Below are 16564 nucleotides of genomic sequence, written 5' to 3' on the forward strand. Positions count from 1 at the left end.
ACAGATGTAATGATACTAGTGGAACAGGATAATGGCAAGTATAGAGTGATGTAAATCAAATAAATCCACCTCTTTTAAGTTAATGAATATTTTCTAACAGTGATAAAGCAACAGAGCATGGAATACAGGAAATGGAAAAAAATTATTAGAAGATACAGCTAAAATATTAAGTGGATTTTTAATCATACACATATTTTACCTGGATAAAAATTTAACAATTTTTTAAAAAAAGAATTCCTATACGCTGTCTTTAGTAATCAGACTTGCCTGATTTCTCTTGTTCTCCAGCAGTGAAGTCTCATAGAGTTGAGCATTATGAAGAACAATACCACAAAATGCCAAATAGGCAGCAAAGTCCTAGAAAACAGGGAAGACAACAGCCAAATTAAGAACTGTCTACAAAACTGTATTGTTATATTGTCTGAAACACAGAAGGCATCCCAAAGTATTTATAGCTGAAATAAATATTAGAAAGCCCAAAGGGTCCATGTTGATTCTGCACAGAATTAAGAACTGATGCAGAGCAAGTGTTAGCTAACTGGTACAGTAAGTAGATGACCAGTATTAACACCATCTCCTAAAGTCATACACTAGTTACAAATTACCAAGGAGAAAACGGGAGGGAGTAGGACACAGATCTCTTTATGCCATTTGAAACTGAAATTCACCCTATGCAAAATTTGGTGTTGTCTCTGAATGATATTAAGAGCTGGATCTGTGCTGAGACTATATAAATAGCCTGTAACTTATTACTGGGGCTAATGAAAGCTAACATACTTATTGGGAGAATACTGGCAGCAACAGTCCCATAGGTTGTATAAAATATTAGCTTCAGTATGTTTTTTAACACGGATCGTCATCCACAGTACACTATTTTATAGTGGTATGCTCACAATTATATTAATTATTGACTAAAACAAGTCTGTCCATGGCATACTTTATTTACAATTATACTTATTTTGCCCAGAGATGATACAGCCTACAAATGCAACTCTTTCAAGAAGGGATCACCTTAATGCGAAAATGATGAAATATAAATATAAAGCCATTCTAGAACCATGTTCCCCACCAAATATTCTCAGGTGTCATTAACAGAATAGGAGACTAGATGTCTATTACACTGATTTTAAAAGGTACTTGCTATGTTCTGAAGAAATTAAAACATGGGGACCAACATAAGTGCCAGTACGGCCTACACCATGGAGACAAAAATAACTCTGTCTTGTTTGAATGTCTTCCAAACGTTCCTACTAATTTTCAGGGGAGGGACATAAATAGCGACAGTCTTGAATAAGAAGAATTCAGTAGGCTCCACGATATACATATAATTACATATTCAGGAAGAGAAATAATAAAACCTACTGACAGAATGAAGTTATAAACAAGTTTAGGGGCTTCCGTCCTTAAACGGGAAGCATGTCGATGTGGTGCATGGAATGTATTCCTTCAGAGTTGGATGGGAAGAGTAATAAAATAATGCTGACTGCCGCTCTTTCTGAAGCTAAATTCACATCATCCAGCCTGAATTCACACCTTGGCGCCCCACCGTCTGTGTGCAAAGCTTATAAAACATTCTGAAATTTGCTTCCCCAGGAGGCAATTCCAATTTTTAACTGACCTGGAGTTCTGAACTTGGAGCTTCAGGGATTTTTACTCAGCGTTGAATTTATTTATAGCAGTGATGAAAGGTAAATGAGATAGTTAAAATACCATGTCGCCCTCTGTATGGCCCCAACATGCACACAGCCCTTGGGGGGCAGGGGACTTGGTGACACAGTGAGGAGGTAGTTGGGGGTTTCTGAGGACTTACTACCCCTAGGACCTCAAAGTCAGCACTGTAGTTAGCTGTAGGAAAGAGACACTTTTGAACATTTCAGATCATTTTAAACCGTGATTTTTTTGTGATCAACAATTTCAGCAATAGCTAAGTCTATATACACTAAAAAGAGAAAACATCTTCCTACACTGACATCACAGCAGACATAAGTTTTGGTACCTTTTCATCTTTTTCAGTGAATGTCCCACCATTTCCCGATCTCTTGTTGATGGCCTGGGCTACACCAACAACCTGGTATAAGGACAAAAAAGTGGCAATTTCACTGACTGAAATTACTGGTATAAATTCACCGAAATGTGTTTATGGTGGGATTCTATGTGTGCTTTTTTTTTTTTTTTAACGTTTATTTATTTTTGAGACAGAGAGAGACAGAGCATGAACAGGGGAGGGGCAGAGAGAGAGGGAGACACAGAATCTGAAACAGGCTCCAGGCTCTGAGCTGTCAGCACAGAGCCCGACGCAGAGCTCGAACTCACGGACTGTGAGATCATGACCTGAGCCGAAGTCGGACGCTTAACCGACCAAGCCACCCAAGCGCCCCTACGTGTGCTTTAAAATAGCAATAAACTTTGAAACAAAAACAAAACCCCTCAGCTTTGAACTAGTTCTGTATCATTTGCTGCATCCTTTTTTTTTAATTTATATATTTTAAATGTTTATTTATTTATTTTGAGAGAGAGAGAGGGAAAGAAGAGAGAACGCAAGCCGGGAGAGTGGCACAGAGAAAGGGAGAGAGAATCCCAAGCAGGCTCCATGCTCAGCGTGAGTGAGCCGATGTGGGGCTCAATTCCACAATAATGAGATCATGACCTGAGCCGAAGTCAAGAGTCGGAGACTTAACTGACAGAGTTACCCAGGTGCCCCTGTCTTTTCTAATAAGAATTCAAATGTTGTCAGCTTTTTGGGTCCCACCATATTTGATTCTGTGACTTCACTCTGCATTGTGGGAAATATTGTTGGCCATCACATTTTAAGTGAATATTTTTCAAGATTTTTGGATGAAAAATAAACTGTAAATTTCTGTCACATCCAAATTAAATGTGTGATAAAATGAACATGTTATATTAGCTTTAAATATAATATTTCAAATGGTTTAGTTAAACACAGTCTTTTACTAAAAATGATACAGGATCCAGTGGCCAATTAGGGTGAAAAATAATTTCTAATGTAGGGGTGTAGTCCAACTTCCTTTGAAACTTCTGACCTTAAAAATTGTTTTACCCTCAATAGGCTTATTTTTGGGAAAAGAGGTTTTCTTGAAAACCCAACACAGGAATTAACAGGCTGAGTCTTACTTCCAATGAATCAAAGGTAAACTGTATCTTAAGAAGACTGAGCTCAAACTCTGGGAATATGTCTTAAGTTTCCATAAAAGGTGTAGCAACCTTCTCTTCCTTCTGCTTGAAAGTGTATTTTACTTACCTGTTTAGTTCCAAATTCAGTCTGAATAATTGCTTTAGTCTTTTAAAGACCTTCAAAACTTACCTTTTGTTTTTTTCCTCCTTCCTGTTATGAATTGTACTTTCTCCTTCCTTGTGTGATTTAATATCAGTGGAACAGCTATTATCCCCTAAATGGTTATACTTTAGGAATATAAAGCCCTTGGTTTTGTGTGTGTGGCTCACCCTTTTTTCCTCAGCTCCTTCTGGTCCCTTAGCTCTAAAAAACGATATAAAACTCTTGGCTAGGAGAGCAGAACAAGGAAGGGGAAATGCATTTTTATTTGATGTAGTTTTCCGATCTTCTCAACACCCTCCCTCCATGACCCATGACAGAGTAAAGGGATGTTAAAAAAAAAAAAAAAAAAAGCAGAATTCTCCAATTGTCCTGTACCTTTTTGTTGTCCTTAGTTCAACTTTCCCTTTTTTTGTGTGTACCCTTTAGCTCTTGAAAATGGCTAACAGATGTTCAGATGCTCCAATCTCAATGACTAAATGCATACAAAAACTTATGTCTATGGTCAAAAATGTCTGGATTGCAGATTAGCATGTTCACCTGAGTGTAACTGACAGGAGCCACTTGAGGGTCACTGGGGTCTAATACACAGTGCGATCAGTACAGCCTGGTTATTTCAAATACTGAGGTGCCTACTCTGTACTGAGGAGAGACAACAGTGGGGAGAAAGACTACTCTGAAGGAGCTCTGGGTCAAGAACGGGTGATGCACAAACATACACTTAAAGCACATAGGACGGTGTGATCAGTTCAATGATACAGATGCCCACAGACTGCTATGAGTACAGAAGGGGGCACATAATATGGGTAAAGAGGCAGTTTCTCAGACATGATAACATCTGAGTTTTCATTTGTCTTTAGTAAATGGCTTTATAAAAGAAAGACTTAAATTTTAAATCTTCATTTTAAGGAAGGGAAGTTTATAAACAGATACAAAGAGTCTTAGGCAAACCTTCTCAGATGATTACACAGTATAAAAAAGGATGCAGTAATGCACTACATGCATGTGGAGCTGTGTGAGGCAATGTACTCAAGCTAGAAAGTAAAGTTCCCACTCATTCAAAAATAGAAAGACACAAAAAGCTAGTTGTTTATTAAATGGTCACCAAACTGTATTAACGTTTTAGTCGATCATGATGTCACCATAAATTGACAGTGAAAGAACAGTTAATTCCCTAGTCTTAAAAAAGGCAAATCAGTGGCATAATGTATTTTCTGAAATCAAGACCAGTAAAACTGATAACATTGGTCAGTTTAGATCACTAGAGTCTCTTGAGAATGAGAACAAAGCCGGTGTGGGCTAATGAGCTCACTATGGTCCAAGGCTGCAGGCTACAGATAACCCTCAACCTGGTCAGTGATCTGCAGACTGACCTGGGGTGGTAGGCGAGAGCTGGGAGGGGCAGGGGGTAAATACTTTCGAATTGGGTCAGTGAGCATCAACCTCTACCAGAGAAGCAGGATCAAAGCATGGCCTGTTCCCAGTGTGTCTGCGGCAACTTCATTTAAGTAGAAGAGAACTTCAAACAAGGCTTCTTCAGTGCACTTGGAGATGATCCCTTCAGCTCTTCCTGTATTAAAATTTGTATGCCAATTTCAACCTCAGTTTCAATCCGCACATTTGATACTCAGAACTGTTTGTATGATAAACATTTTTCTAACCATGGGCTGAAAAGTTTTCTCGGTAGTTAAAACAACAGTGTCCTTGAAACCATACTATCAGTCATTATTCACAATTTTCAACCAACACAAGACTGTTCACACGGTTCAATAACTATTTTCCATGCTGGAATTTCTATCAGATTCACTTTTCAAATCTGTCTATTCCTCCTCCTCCTCCTTCTCTTATAAATACTAATACCTGCTGTCCATCTCTTTGCCTGAGAGTTCATCTTTAGCAAGGGCTGTTTTCCACAGGAGTCCCACCTTCCCTGAGTCATGAAGCATCTGTGCCCAGTAACTTCCTGTTTGTCTTGGCACTGCCTTGGGAGTGTGAATGTGAACTCCATACCTGTGTAGAGCACAGGCTCATGTTCTCATGGTTCACAGGTGCCTCTTCTTTCTCTCACAGCAGCAGGCAGGAGACAAGCTTCCTTGAGGCTTCTCCTGTCTGCTGGTGGAATTTGCCAGGCCCATTTTCATGCATGAAACCATCACTCATCTAGGCTTCCCCTCCCTGCCCTTCCATGCTATTCCTGCAGAGTGTATGCATTCCATAGCCTGCGGATGCTACCCCTGGACATTCGTCACTATCCTGAATCTCAGATCCTCGTGAGCCCATCTGGTCAGGACTCCATGCTCACGTTTCTTATCTTGGGTTCCCCTCTGTGTCTGACACCTGTGGGTTTTCCCTTTCTTGAGTGCATCTGTAATTTGTAAACTTGTTTTTGGTAAAATTTTATCTTCTACTTGTTTGCAGAATTGTGGAGGGGTATTCTTCTGCATCTGTACAGTCTGACCAACAGACCAGAAGTCTTGTTTATAGGCTTTAAAACCTACTTTGTATTCCTTCAACACCAGATCTTTACTATATTGAATTCCCCTGACCCACAATTTTTTTCCCCCTCTAATATTAGACAAGATATTTACTTTTAGGCAATGTCATGGAATGAGGATTTCCAATGATGAATTTTTCAACCTTTCTGGTAACCAATTACTTCTCTTACTAATAATTTTACAGATTCAGATATTAAGGTTAATTTAAGAGACAATTAATTAAATATAACTTGTATTAAAAACACAGGCATGTTCTTCAAAGAGTTATTAGACCAAGAACATATATCTAATACATACATGTGCCTCCATCCCCAGATGGATGACATTTTAAAAACAGCACTGATTAAAAAAAAAAAAAAAAAAAGGTAAAAATAGGAGAAAAAGCGTAGCATTTGTCCAAGATCACATAATTCAGTAAAAGACCAAAAAGAGTTTAATTCTCTGAATTTCAAGGATCCTAAGCAAAACTAGCACCTTCTGCCCTCCTTGTGTTGATTTCCTTCTTCGGTCATCTACTGCCCCTTTAAACAAATTAGCTCATTGTCTTCAAGCCAAGTAACTGCTAACCATAGGCTTTTTAAATGTCAGTTTCGAACGATCGCCTTTATGGCAAGTGTGTGTCAGACCTCATATCTGAGAGGCAAAGCCCCTTAAAAGTATTAGTTTCCACATCAGAAACCCCAATCACTGCCTACCTGCTGGCTACCTGGATCCTCAAATGGCAGTACTCTATGCTATTTTTTTTTTAAGCACAAAGAAACTTCTGTTTTCTATTTTACTGGCACTTTGCACAGCATAAATGGATATTATGTCCTCACAGGGTCAAGTGTTCTTTTAGGAATGCAAAGGGCAAGACTTGACTCTCACTGAGTGAACAGTGTGGAATGTGACAGCTGGTCAATTCAGGGGCAACTGATCATTGCCACAGTGAGCAATTTCTTCTTCAATTAGCAGCTGCCCCAGACACTTACTGAGGCCATACATCAATCTCAATACACTTCCTTATTCTCAATTCCAGGGGACACTCAGGATGGAAGCTAAAAATGCAAGGGAAGAAAGGAGCAGATTCTACAATTTTTAGCTATCCTTCTCTCCCATCCATGGAATGCCACTATCATAATGACAGGGCCCCTAGACCAGGTATAACCTGAGCCAAAACCTTATTTCACCAAGAAAATGTGAATTTAATACATACAGGAGCCAGTGGAGGAGTCTCCCCAGTGTTCTTTTCAAAAATTTACTTGACTCAGTCATTCATCCAACAAAAAATATTTTTATTCAAAAAATAATCTCTGAGTCTCTCATATATCAGTGATTGTTCTGGGCAATGAAGACCCAGCAGAGCACAAGACAGATAGAAACCCATGTCCTCATGGAGGTGACATTCTACTTAGAGCATTAGGCTTGGAAGAGAATCTCACCCATATACCACCTTCTCCTTCTGTTTTACAAGTAAGCAAACTGAAAGTGACAGAGTTGGTATGACCAATCCGGGCTTTCTCACCTCTCTTCCAAATCCTAGACAATCATCAAATTATGGCCATAGTCCATGTGGTAGGCAAAATAATGTCCCCCAAAGATGTTCTCCTTCTAATCCCCAGAACCTGTGATTATGTTACCTTAAATGGCAAACAGGAACTTTGCAGATGCAATTAACTTAAGGATCTAGAGATGGAGAGATTATCCTGACTCATCTGGGTGGGTCCTCCAACTGTAATCACAAGCATCCTTATGAGGGAAAGCAGGAGGCAGAAGAGTTGGAGTCAGAGATTTGAAGATGCTTCGCTTCAGGTTTTGAAGACAGAAGAAAGGGCCACAGGCCAAGGGATGTAAGCAGCTTGTAGAAGCTGGAAAAGGCAAGAGAACAGATTCTTCCCCTAGAGACTCTACACAGGAACACAATACTCTGACACCTTGATGTTAGCCCAGTGCGACCTGTTTTAGACTCAGACATCCAAAACTGTATGATAATACACTTGTGTGTTGTTTTAAGCCACTAAATTTCTGGTAGTTTTTTTTACAGAGGCAATAAGAAACTAACACATTCCATTAGAATCATTCTCCATTCCTTTTTCACTTTCCCTCACTCCATACTGTATCTTGTGCTTCACCATTTAAATCCTCACTCTCTTTGAGAGCCCTGACATATCATTGCTAATTGTTTTTCTGCCTTTAGTCGACCTTTGACACTCATGCCAAATTTATCTTCTTGGGACACTGCTCTGCACATACAAATCACCTTTTTACTCAAAACATTGTAATGTTCCATCCATCTAAAGGATGAAAACTGACGATGGATTCCACACCCTCAGCTTCAAACAAGATCACTTAAATGGGTCTTTGAATTAGAATGCTATGATGACCTTTGTTCACATCATTCCTTGAAATATTACCTTCCCCTTTCTCTACTGAGGCAGAGTCTACAGAAAGCTTCCCTTGAAACCCTTCTGAAATTCTGTGTGGCAGCTGGGTATGCCATACATTTCACAATGAGGTATTCTCATTTTTAACCTCGTTTTCTCTCCTCTCATCCCGGCTCTCCAACTAGATTGTTTTCTAAGGACATGATTTATATCTATGCCTTATTGTAGCATCGGTACTTTGCTTTGTCCCGAATGCACTCAATGCTTGATGGAGATTTGCTGTTGACGATAATGGGAAAGTGTCAGAGGGATCAAATACTTGTTAGGGTGATGTACTTACTCAACAATTCACATTCGAATAATAGTTAATTATATCTGCCCATTTTCTTTCTCTGCCTTTTCCTTGATATTAAGTGATCTCTCCACATCTGAGAACTGATGTGGCAGTAAGAAGTTTATGCTGTTAATAATCCTTTAGTTATGGAGCTGGAATTTAGGGCCTAGAAGGACTTCGGGAGAGTGGCAAAGAAAAGCTTAAGATTGTTCATTTTAACACTTAATTTTAAAAATACAGAAAATCACAGAATATAAGATAATAAACATCCATATCTCTGTCACCTAGAACAGTGGCAGTGTGGGGCTTGTTAAACACAGCTTGCTGGGCCCCACTCTACAGGTTCAGATTAGCAGATATCTGGGTTGGGGCTCGAGAATCTGTATTTCTCAGAGCTCTCAGGTGATGCCACATGCTACTGGTCCAAAGATAAAAGACACTTTGAGAATCACTGATAAAGAAGAATATCTTTATCACTGATAAAGAATATTAACACGAGGTGTTAATATTTGAGGATGTTTCCTTTTTTGAATTAATCTAAGAAAATTAAATTGGACTTTCTCCTTCCAGGGCCATTCTTCTTTCTCCTGTCTTTCCTTCCCAGAGTCAACCCCTAACATTGCATTCCTAAGAAATATATGAATCTATAACAAGACCTAGTACTTTCATCTTTCAAAAAGGTTACTCAAATAAAATAATAAGAAATGCATAATTTTGCAACCTATTATTATATTCAATGTTGTTTTTCAGTCAGTTCATATATAGATCTAGTTCATTCATTTTATATATAATGTTGTATTCCATACCAAATTTTATTCATCTAATCCCCAAATGATGGATGTTTGGGTTGTTTCCAATTTTTTGCTATTAGAATTCTAAAAAACATCTACGGTGAACATCTCTATATGGGTCTGCTTGTGCACATACCTAAGAGTTTCTTTGTTGAAATCTTCAGAGGGATTACAGAAGTTATACCTTTACGAGCAATGCTTAAGAATTTTTGTAAACCTTACATTCTAACCAGCCCCTAGTATTATCAGGCTTTTAAATTTTTGGCCATCTGACAGCTATACAAATGTGTTTCACTGTTGCTTTAATTTGCATCTTCCTGATTACTAGAGAGAATGAACAGCTTTAAAATTTTTATTATCTATTGGCTCTCCTGTGTTGCCTATGTGTAATTTTGTGAATTGTGACCATTCTGTTGTTGTTTGGCTTTTATTAATAAATTTGAGAACCAAGGTTTGATTTTTTTTAAATGACTAGCAAGACTGACTTTATTTGTTTGTGATCCATGTTATCCATTTATACGTATAAGCACCACTACACCTACCGTTTCTCTCAAGAATATGTTTATGGATCTTCCAGGGTTGCAGACAACACAAGTATGAATACAGGAGAAGTGGACGCTTTTACTTTATTCTCACGGCCCGAGAGGCTAGGAAGAGGCAGCCAAGTTGAAAAGAAACTTTGAGAAAGTTACAAGATATAAACAGCAATGCCCTTAGGATAACTGACATGAGAAATACATGATTAATGGCCAATATCTCTAATACAGTTAATAAATCTATCCCCAGCCAAAAAAATTCATAATCCTAAAAAGTCTGCTATTTGAAAAAGGGAGAAGGAAGGGCCTGCTATATGACAGGCACTTTGTATCTGTTAATTCATTTAACCTTTGCCACAACCCTTTCAGGTAGACACAATTATTCCCATTTTATCACAGAGGTAGCTGATGTTCGGAAAAGTTAAATAGGAGTCCAAGAATGTGCAGACCCAGATGCTCTGCAGGTGTGATCCCAAACCTAGTTCTTTCTACTACTCCTCCCAAAGGGAAAGCGAAACCTGCACTAATATAAAATACAGGTTCTTAAGTACTATTCTTCAAAGGAATCGTGAAGACCAAGGATTTTGGAAATTTGCTGTCTGCAAATCCTATACATATGCTTATCTTGTTAATGTGTATTTTCACCAAAGGGAATGGAACAATTTCAAAGTTATAACTTTAAGAAACAAATCCAAAATGGCAGACAAATCGAAAGTTGTTTTGACTTCCATTATAAATCTTATGTCATATCTTTATATCCAAGAACCTCTTATGCAACATAAAAAGGTCCTGTATTTCAGGGATATATAATACACTCTCAAAAATAAGTAGATTCTTCAAGAAAAACCAGAATTAATCTATGGTAACAGAAATCAGCACAGTGTTGTCCATAGTTTGTGAGATATCTTAATTGGGGTGTTAGCTTCACAGATGTATACACATTTGTCAAACTCATCAAATTGTACACTAAGATCTGTGTACTTCACTGTATATAAAACTTAACTCAGTTTTCAAAAGTCTTAAAGTAATTTTTTTTAATTGTAGACAGAAAGTATGAGCTGGGGACAGGGGCAGAGAGAGAGAGAGAGAGAGAGAGAGAGAGAATCTTAAGCAGGCTTCATGCTCAGTATGGAGCCTGAGCAAGGTTTGATCCCATGACCTTGGGATGACCTGAGCCAAAATCAAGAGTTGGACGCCCAACAGACTGAGCCACCCATGTGCCCCTTAAAAGTAAATTTATAATTGCTGATGGTATATGAAAGTGATGGTCCTTGAACCGAGTTCCCAGCTGTCTTGGTAATGGTGAAGCAGACAGAGGTTCTGACCACTTGCTCTGTGTTATTAGGCAGGATGGATGTTCCCCAGATAGGGCCAGAACAAATCCGGCCTCTGGGGGTCAGTAGCTGTCCTGCCCTAGGAACATCAAGTGGGAGTGGTGCCAACCCGAGACTGGGTTCCTTCCAGACAAGGGGATGCTGGGCATAATTCTTGATCCTAGTGTTTATTCTCATCCCTTTACACAAAAAATCCCTCTCCCCTGCCAAATACTAAACTCTCTGCCTCACTAGCTTTTAAGCAATGAGGTAAAAGTCTTAAATCTAGAACCACAGGAGCCTTTTGCCTTCTTATTAGACCTTTCTGTCCCTTGGGATACAGAGACTTAATCCTGAGACAGAGCAGCACATGGCCACTGTGCAAAGTCTCCTTACATGCCTTTAAAAATTGCCAGAGACACGAAAGTTACATGGCAGAGAAGAGCCTGCCGTCTTTCCCATGGCAGGGTATGTTCAGTGTTTACCGTTATTTAACTTTCCATTCCCCCATTTGTCTGGCCTGGCCACCCTTCATAAAGGGAGGAAACAGACATTTTTCTGAACCTTCACTAGGTGAAGAGCTCAGTGGTGGGCACTGTCACATTCCTTGTCTCACTAGGACCTTTAAAACCACCCTCTGTGTTTGTACTTCATGTTGAAACTTTACAGATGCGTCACCTAAGGCACAGAGAGGTGAAGAAACTTGCTCAAGGAATCGCTGATCAGAAGCCAGCACTCAAGACTAAATCATTTTTGCTACAAATTCAGAGCTCTCTCTTTCAAACTCTCTCTCCCTAATTGGGAACAAGTCCAAAATAACAAAAAATACTATATATTTGATGTATATTATATAACTGTACTTTGTATCAGAATAAATTTACCACTGTTTGTGCCCACCCTTATACATGATATTGCCAAAAATGCCTTCAGAGCCTGGGATCTATTTGATAACTAAGATTTATTTTCAGGGTGGTAATCTGCAATCTGCCAGCTGCTGGCCTGCACAGCACAGGCTTACCTCTGGATGGTGTTGTTGGATTTGGACTCTGTTAAACCAGGGTCAAGTCTGTTCCACCACTGCCTGCACTTGTAAGAGGTCCACGTCTCTACAGCCTGGTAAGATGCTGTACTAATAAACCTTCCTGATAATTACACAGTAAAGTGGTGTGCCCATAGTGTGCACTAAACACAAACAGAAGAGAAGTAACACAGCAAAAGTGGCAAAAAAAGAGCAAGTTTCATGCATCAAAACACAAAATAGGCTGAATCTCATTTACAAACTAGAGCTGGCATCAAAGATTTTGTGAGACCATCTTCTTTGTTAAAGCTGAACTGAGTATTCACATCCCTGCTCTCACCTGTACCAGTCCAGCTAATAGCTCCCGGCCATGAGAAACTAGATACCCATATCATTTAGCTTAAGAGATCCAGATCCATGGCAAAAAGAATGTATGTGCATATTTATGATCTTTATTTTTTTTTTTTACATTCAACAAATCCTTCACATAGAGAATATAGCCTTTTATGTCACCATAGCCAAAACATAATTTTATTTCTAGGTGTTTTTTCCTTCACATGGAAGAAGAGCCTGCGAAGGTAATCATACATGAAAGTTCATATGCAGACATCTGTCTCACTAGCAAAACTCCTAATTGTAGGTGCTGCTGGCAAAAAAAGACATGCCCTCCCCCACACAGCTGTGCCAGATAATATACAAAGAAGTTAACAGTATTTGGAATCATTGTTTGCAACTCTGCCTTTTATTATTATATTATCCCAGTCTGTAATTTGCATTTTCAAAAACTAAAATAGGAAAAGAGCTGGGTGGTAGCTTTTCAGGTACAACCATTAATAAAGATGAAAGAAGGTAATTACTTCATGGTAAGAAAAATGCAGCCTTAGAATAAAGATGATGTGGGTCTATATTCCAGTTCTGCCACAGAGAAGACACGTAATATTGGGAAATTTCCTGTATTTGACCAAGTCCACCTTTCCTCATCTAAAATGGAGATGGTACATCAGGGAAATACAAATCAAAACCACAATGAGATACCACCTTACACCTGTCAGAATGACTAACATTAACAACTCAAGCAACAACATATGTTGGCGAGGATGTGGAGAAAGAGGATCTCTTTTGCATTGTTGGTGGGAATGTAAGCTGGTGCAGCCACTCTGGAAAACAGTATGGAGGTTCCTCAAAAAACTAAAAATAGAACTACCCTACGACCCAGCAATTGCACTACTACGCATTTATCCAAGGGATACAGGTGTGCTGTTTCGAAGGGACACATGCACCCCCATGTTTATAGCAGCACTATCAACAATAGCCAAAGCATGGAAAGAGCCTAAATGTCTATCGATGGATGAATGGATAAAGATGATGTGGTATATATACACAATACAGTATTACTCGGCAATCAAAAAGAATGAAATCTTGCCATTTGCAACTATGCGGATGGAACTGGAGGGTATTAGGCAAGTGAAATTGGTTAGTCAGAGAAAGACAAAAATCATATGACTTCACTCATATGAGGACTTTAAGAGACAAAACAGATGAACATAAGGGAAGGGAAGCAAAAAGAATATAAAAACAGGGAGGGGGACAAAACAGAAGAGACTCAAAAATATGGAGAACAAACTGAGGGTTGCTGGAGGGGTTGTGGGAGGGGGGATGGGCTAAATGGGTAAGGGGCACTAAGGAATCTACTCCTGAAATCATTGTTGCACTATATGCTAACTAACTTGGATGTAAATTTTTAAAAATAAAAAAAATAAAATTAAAATAGAGATGGTAATATCAACAAAAAGTATTATTACTGAGCTCTTAAGAGTCAGCATGAAGCTCCCAGCCATAATGCCATTTAACACGTAGCCTTGATTAAATTTCTACTTGCCATCCTTTAACTTGTCAATCTGTTTTGGATACCATGCATCAAGCTGGCAGAGAAAAACTTCTACAAAAGAAGTTCTTAGGTAAACCAGATTACTGCATACCACAAACGCAGATTAAACATCACCTCCTCTGTGAAGCCTGCTCTGGTGGAGCGTACAGTTTAGTGAGGAGAAACAGAAACACACCAGTAAGTTAATATGTAGTGTGTCAGATAGTGATTAAGTGCTTAAGTATTATGGAGAAAACAGAACAGGGATGGAAGTAATGGTTTAAATTCAATAAGGATGGACAAGGAAAGTCTCACTGAGATGTCATTTGAGTAAAAGCCCAAAGGAGATGAGAGAGTGAACCATGAGGACAACTAGGGGAGACACTTCCAGACAGAGGGAACAGTATGTGCAAAGGCTCTGGGGCTGCAGCTTACCTGATTACTGAGACACAGCAAGACTGCCAGTGTGTTGGAGAGGATGGGGAGTGGAATAACAGGAGAGGAGATAAGAGGAGCATCAGGAGACAGGGCATGTGGAACTTTTCTTCTGGGATAAGGTGGTATGAGACAGTTTTGATGAGGGGAGTAATGGGCTCTAACAAGTTTTATAAAGTTTGTGTTCAGAATTGAGTGTAAGGACTCAAAGGCTTGAGGCAGGGACACTAGTTAAGGAGTTACAGTAGTAACTCAGGGGCTTACATATCAAGTGCCTTGAACCAGGGTGATGGAGGTGCAGGTGGAGAACAGTGATGGAAGGGAAAACCGACAGTGTTTACTGGTGAGTTAGATGTCTACTGTGCGAGAAAGAAAGAGGGCAGAGATGGCTTCAAGGAATTTAGCCAGAATGAGAGAAGTCGTTAAGTGTGGTGGGGATGATCATGGAGCAGGTTTGGTGGGAAGGGGGATCACGAGTTCGGTGTTCAATATGTTAAGTTCAAGATGCCTGTTAGACATGCAGAGGCAGAGAAGTAAGCAGTTGAACAGAAGACTTTATTTCATTGTTTTTTAAGTTTACTTACTTATTTTGAGAGAGAGAGAGCAAGTGGGGAAGGGGCAGAGAGAAAGGGAGACAGAATTTCAAGCAGGCTCTGCGCTGTCAATGCAGAGCCTGATGGGGCACTTGAAGTCATGAACCATGAGATCTTGACCTGAGCCAAACGAAAAACCAAGAGTGGGACGCTTAACCGCCTTAGCCACCCAGGCACCGGAACATATGAATTTAAACTGAAGAAACTGTACAGTTGCAGCATCTGTTTGGTTGGCATATAAATGGTATTTAAAGCCATGAGCGTAGATAAAATCACTGCAGGAGTGCATGTAGTTAGAGCAGAGACTAGGGTCCAGGGCTGAGCTGAGCAGCAGCAGTGTGATAAGCAGGCACCAGCCAAGGGGGCAGAGAGGCAGTCAGAGGCAGGAGGAAAACTAGGGATTCTGAGGTCCTAGAAAGTAGGTGAAAACAATCTGTCCTGGAGGAATGACTGGTCACCCAGTCACATGTCACATGTTGCAGATAGGCACAGCCAGGTGAGGACTGAGGAACGATCCCTGGCTCCCTCTGGAAGTCACAGGACATTGCCAAGCATGGTTTTCACAGAGTGGGACGGCAAAGGCATGGATGGAGTATGTTCAGGAGAGAATGGGAGGAAATGGAAATGGCAACTGGTTGTGGGCAGCTCTTTCCAAGACCTGCTCTGATACTGATCAGAGGAATGAGGTGGTCTCTGAAAGGAGATGTCCAGTAGGTGCTTTGCTTTTAAGATGAGGGAAATAACAGCATATATGCATACTGACAAACCAGTTTTGTAGAGAGGGAAAAACTGGTGATTCTGGGCATGGGCCACTGGGAAGGGGGAAACTGCCAAGATTTGTCCTTGAGTGGGCGATATGGAGAGAGATCTGGTGCACACGTGTGAGACTGACCCTTGCTATTTCACAGACAGTTTGTCCCTAGAAGTAAAAGGGAAAACAGAGTATGTGGACTCAGATGCAGGGGCGGGAAAGGGAGACAGAATAAGTTCTCTTACAGAAGTATGCTTCTAATTGCTTTTTTTCACTGAAATATTTAGCAACGCCATCGGCCGAAAGTGGGGTGGGGAGGCAGCCTTGAGTTTCAAGGAGAGAGAAGAAACTATTCAACAGTAAAATAACATATCCCAAAAAAGAGAGCTAATTGTTTTGATCCCCACAAACCAATACTTTCTGTTACATGTTTTTCTTTAGGGAATATCACAACTCTCCTCTGTTACATCCTATCTAAAAAACCTAAATCTATTATAGATTTTTCTGCTTGTTCCTCCATTTTATCAATCCCTCTATCTCTCAAACAGAAGTGCAACAAATCCACTTCTTGCTTCCTCTGCCTCAGCCTGGGTCCACTTCTAGGTTGGATTACTGCAAAAGCCTCCTTACCAACTTCCCTGCTTCTGGATACAAAACTTTATCCGTACATGAACAAATACGGAAATTATTTACTTATCAAGATCTATCAAGCGTCAACTTATGTGGCTCTGGGTTATATATTAAACAAGGAAACTGTCCATCATTAAGGCTGTGGC

At 39.8% G+C, this 16564-nt stretch overlaps 1 protein-coding gene across 5 annotated transcripts in view; it reads right to left on the reverse strand.

The window, feature by feature from the left end:
• Positions 1–16564, reverse strand: part of PDE5A (phosphodiesterase 5A) — a 138687-nt gene that overhangs the window by 79299 nt on the left and 42824 nt on the right. For all 5 annotated transcript variants that reach the window (XM_060654283.3, XM_060654284.3, XM_060654280.3 and 2 more), the window contains exons 4-5: positions 1997–2068; positions 268–357 (exon numbers count right to left, since the gene is read on the reverse strand). In XM_060654283.3, coding sequence (XP_060510266.1) covers positions 268–357; positions 1997–2068 — 162 coding nt within the window. The remainder of the gene's footprint in view (positions 1–267; positions 358–1996; positions 2069–16564) is intronic.

The sequence above is a fragment of the Panthera onca genome, chromosome B1 (genome assembly GCF_046562875.1).
Source record: "Panthera onca isolate mPanOnc1 chromosome B1, mPanOnc1 haplotype 2, whole genome shotgun sequence".
NCBI lineage: Eukaryota > Metazoa > Chordata > Mammalia > Carnivora > Felidae > Panthera > Panthera onca.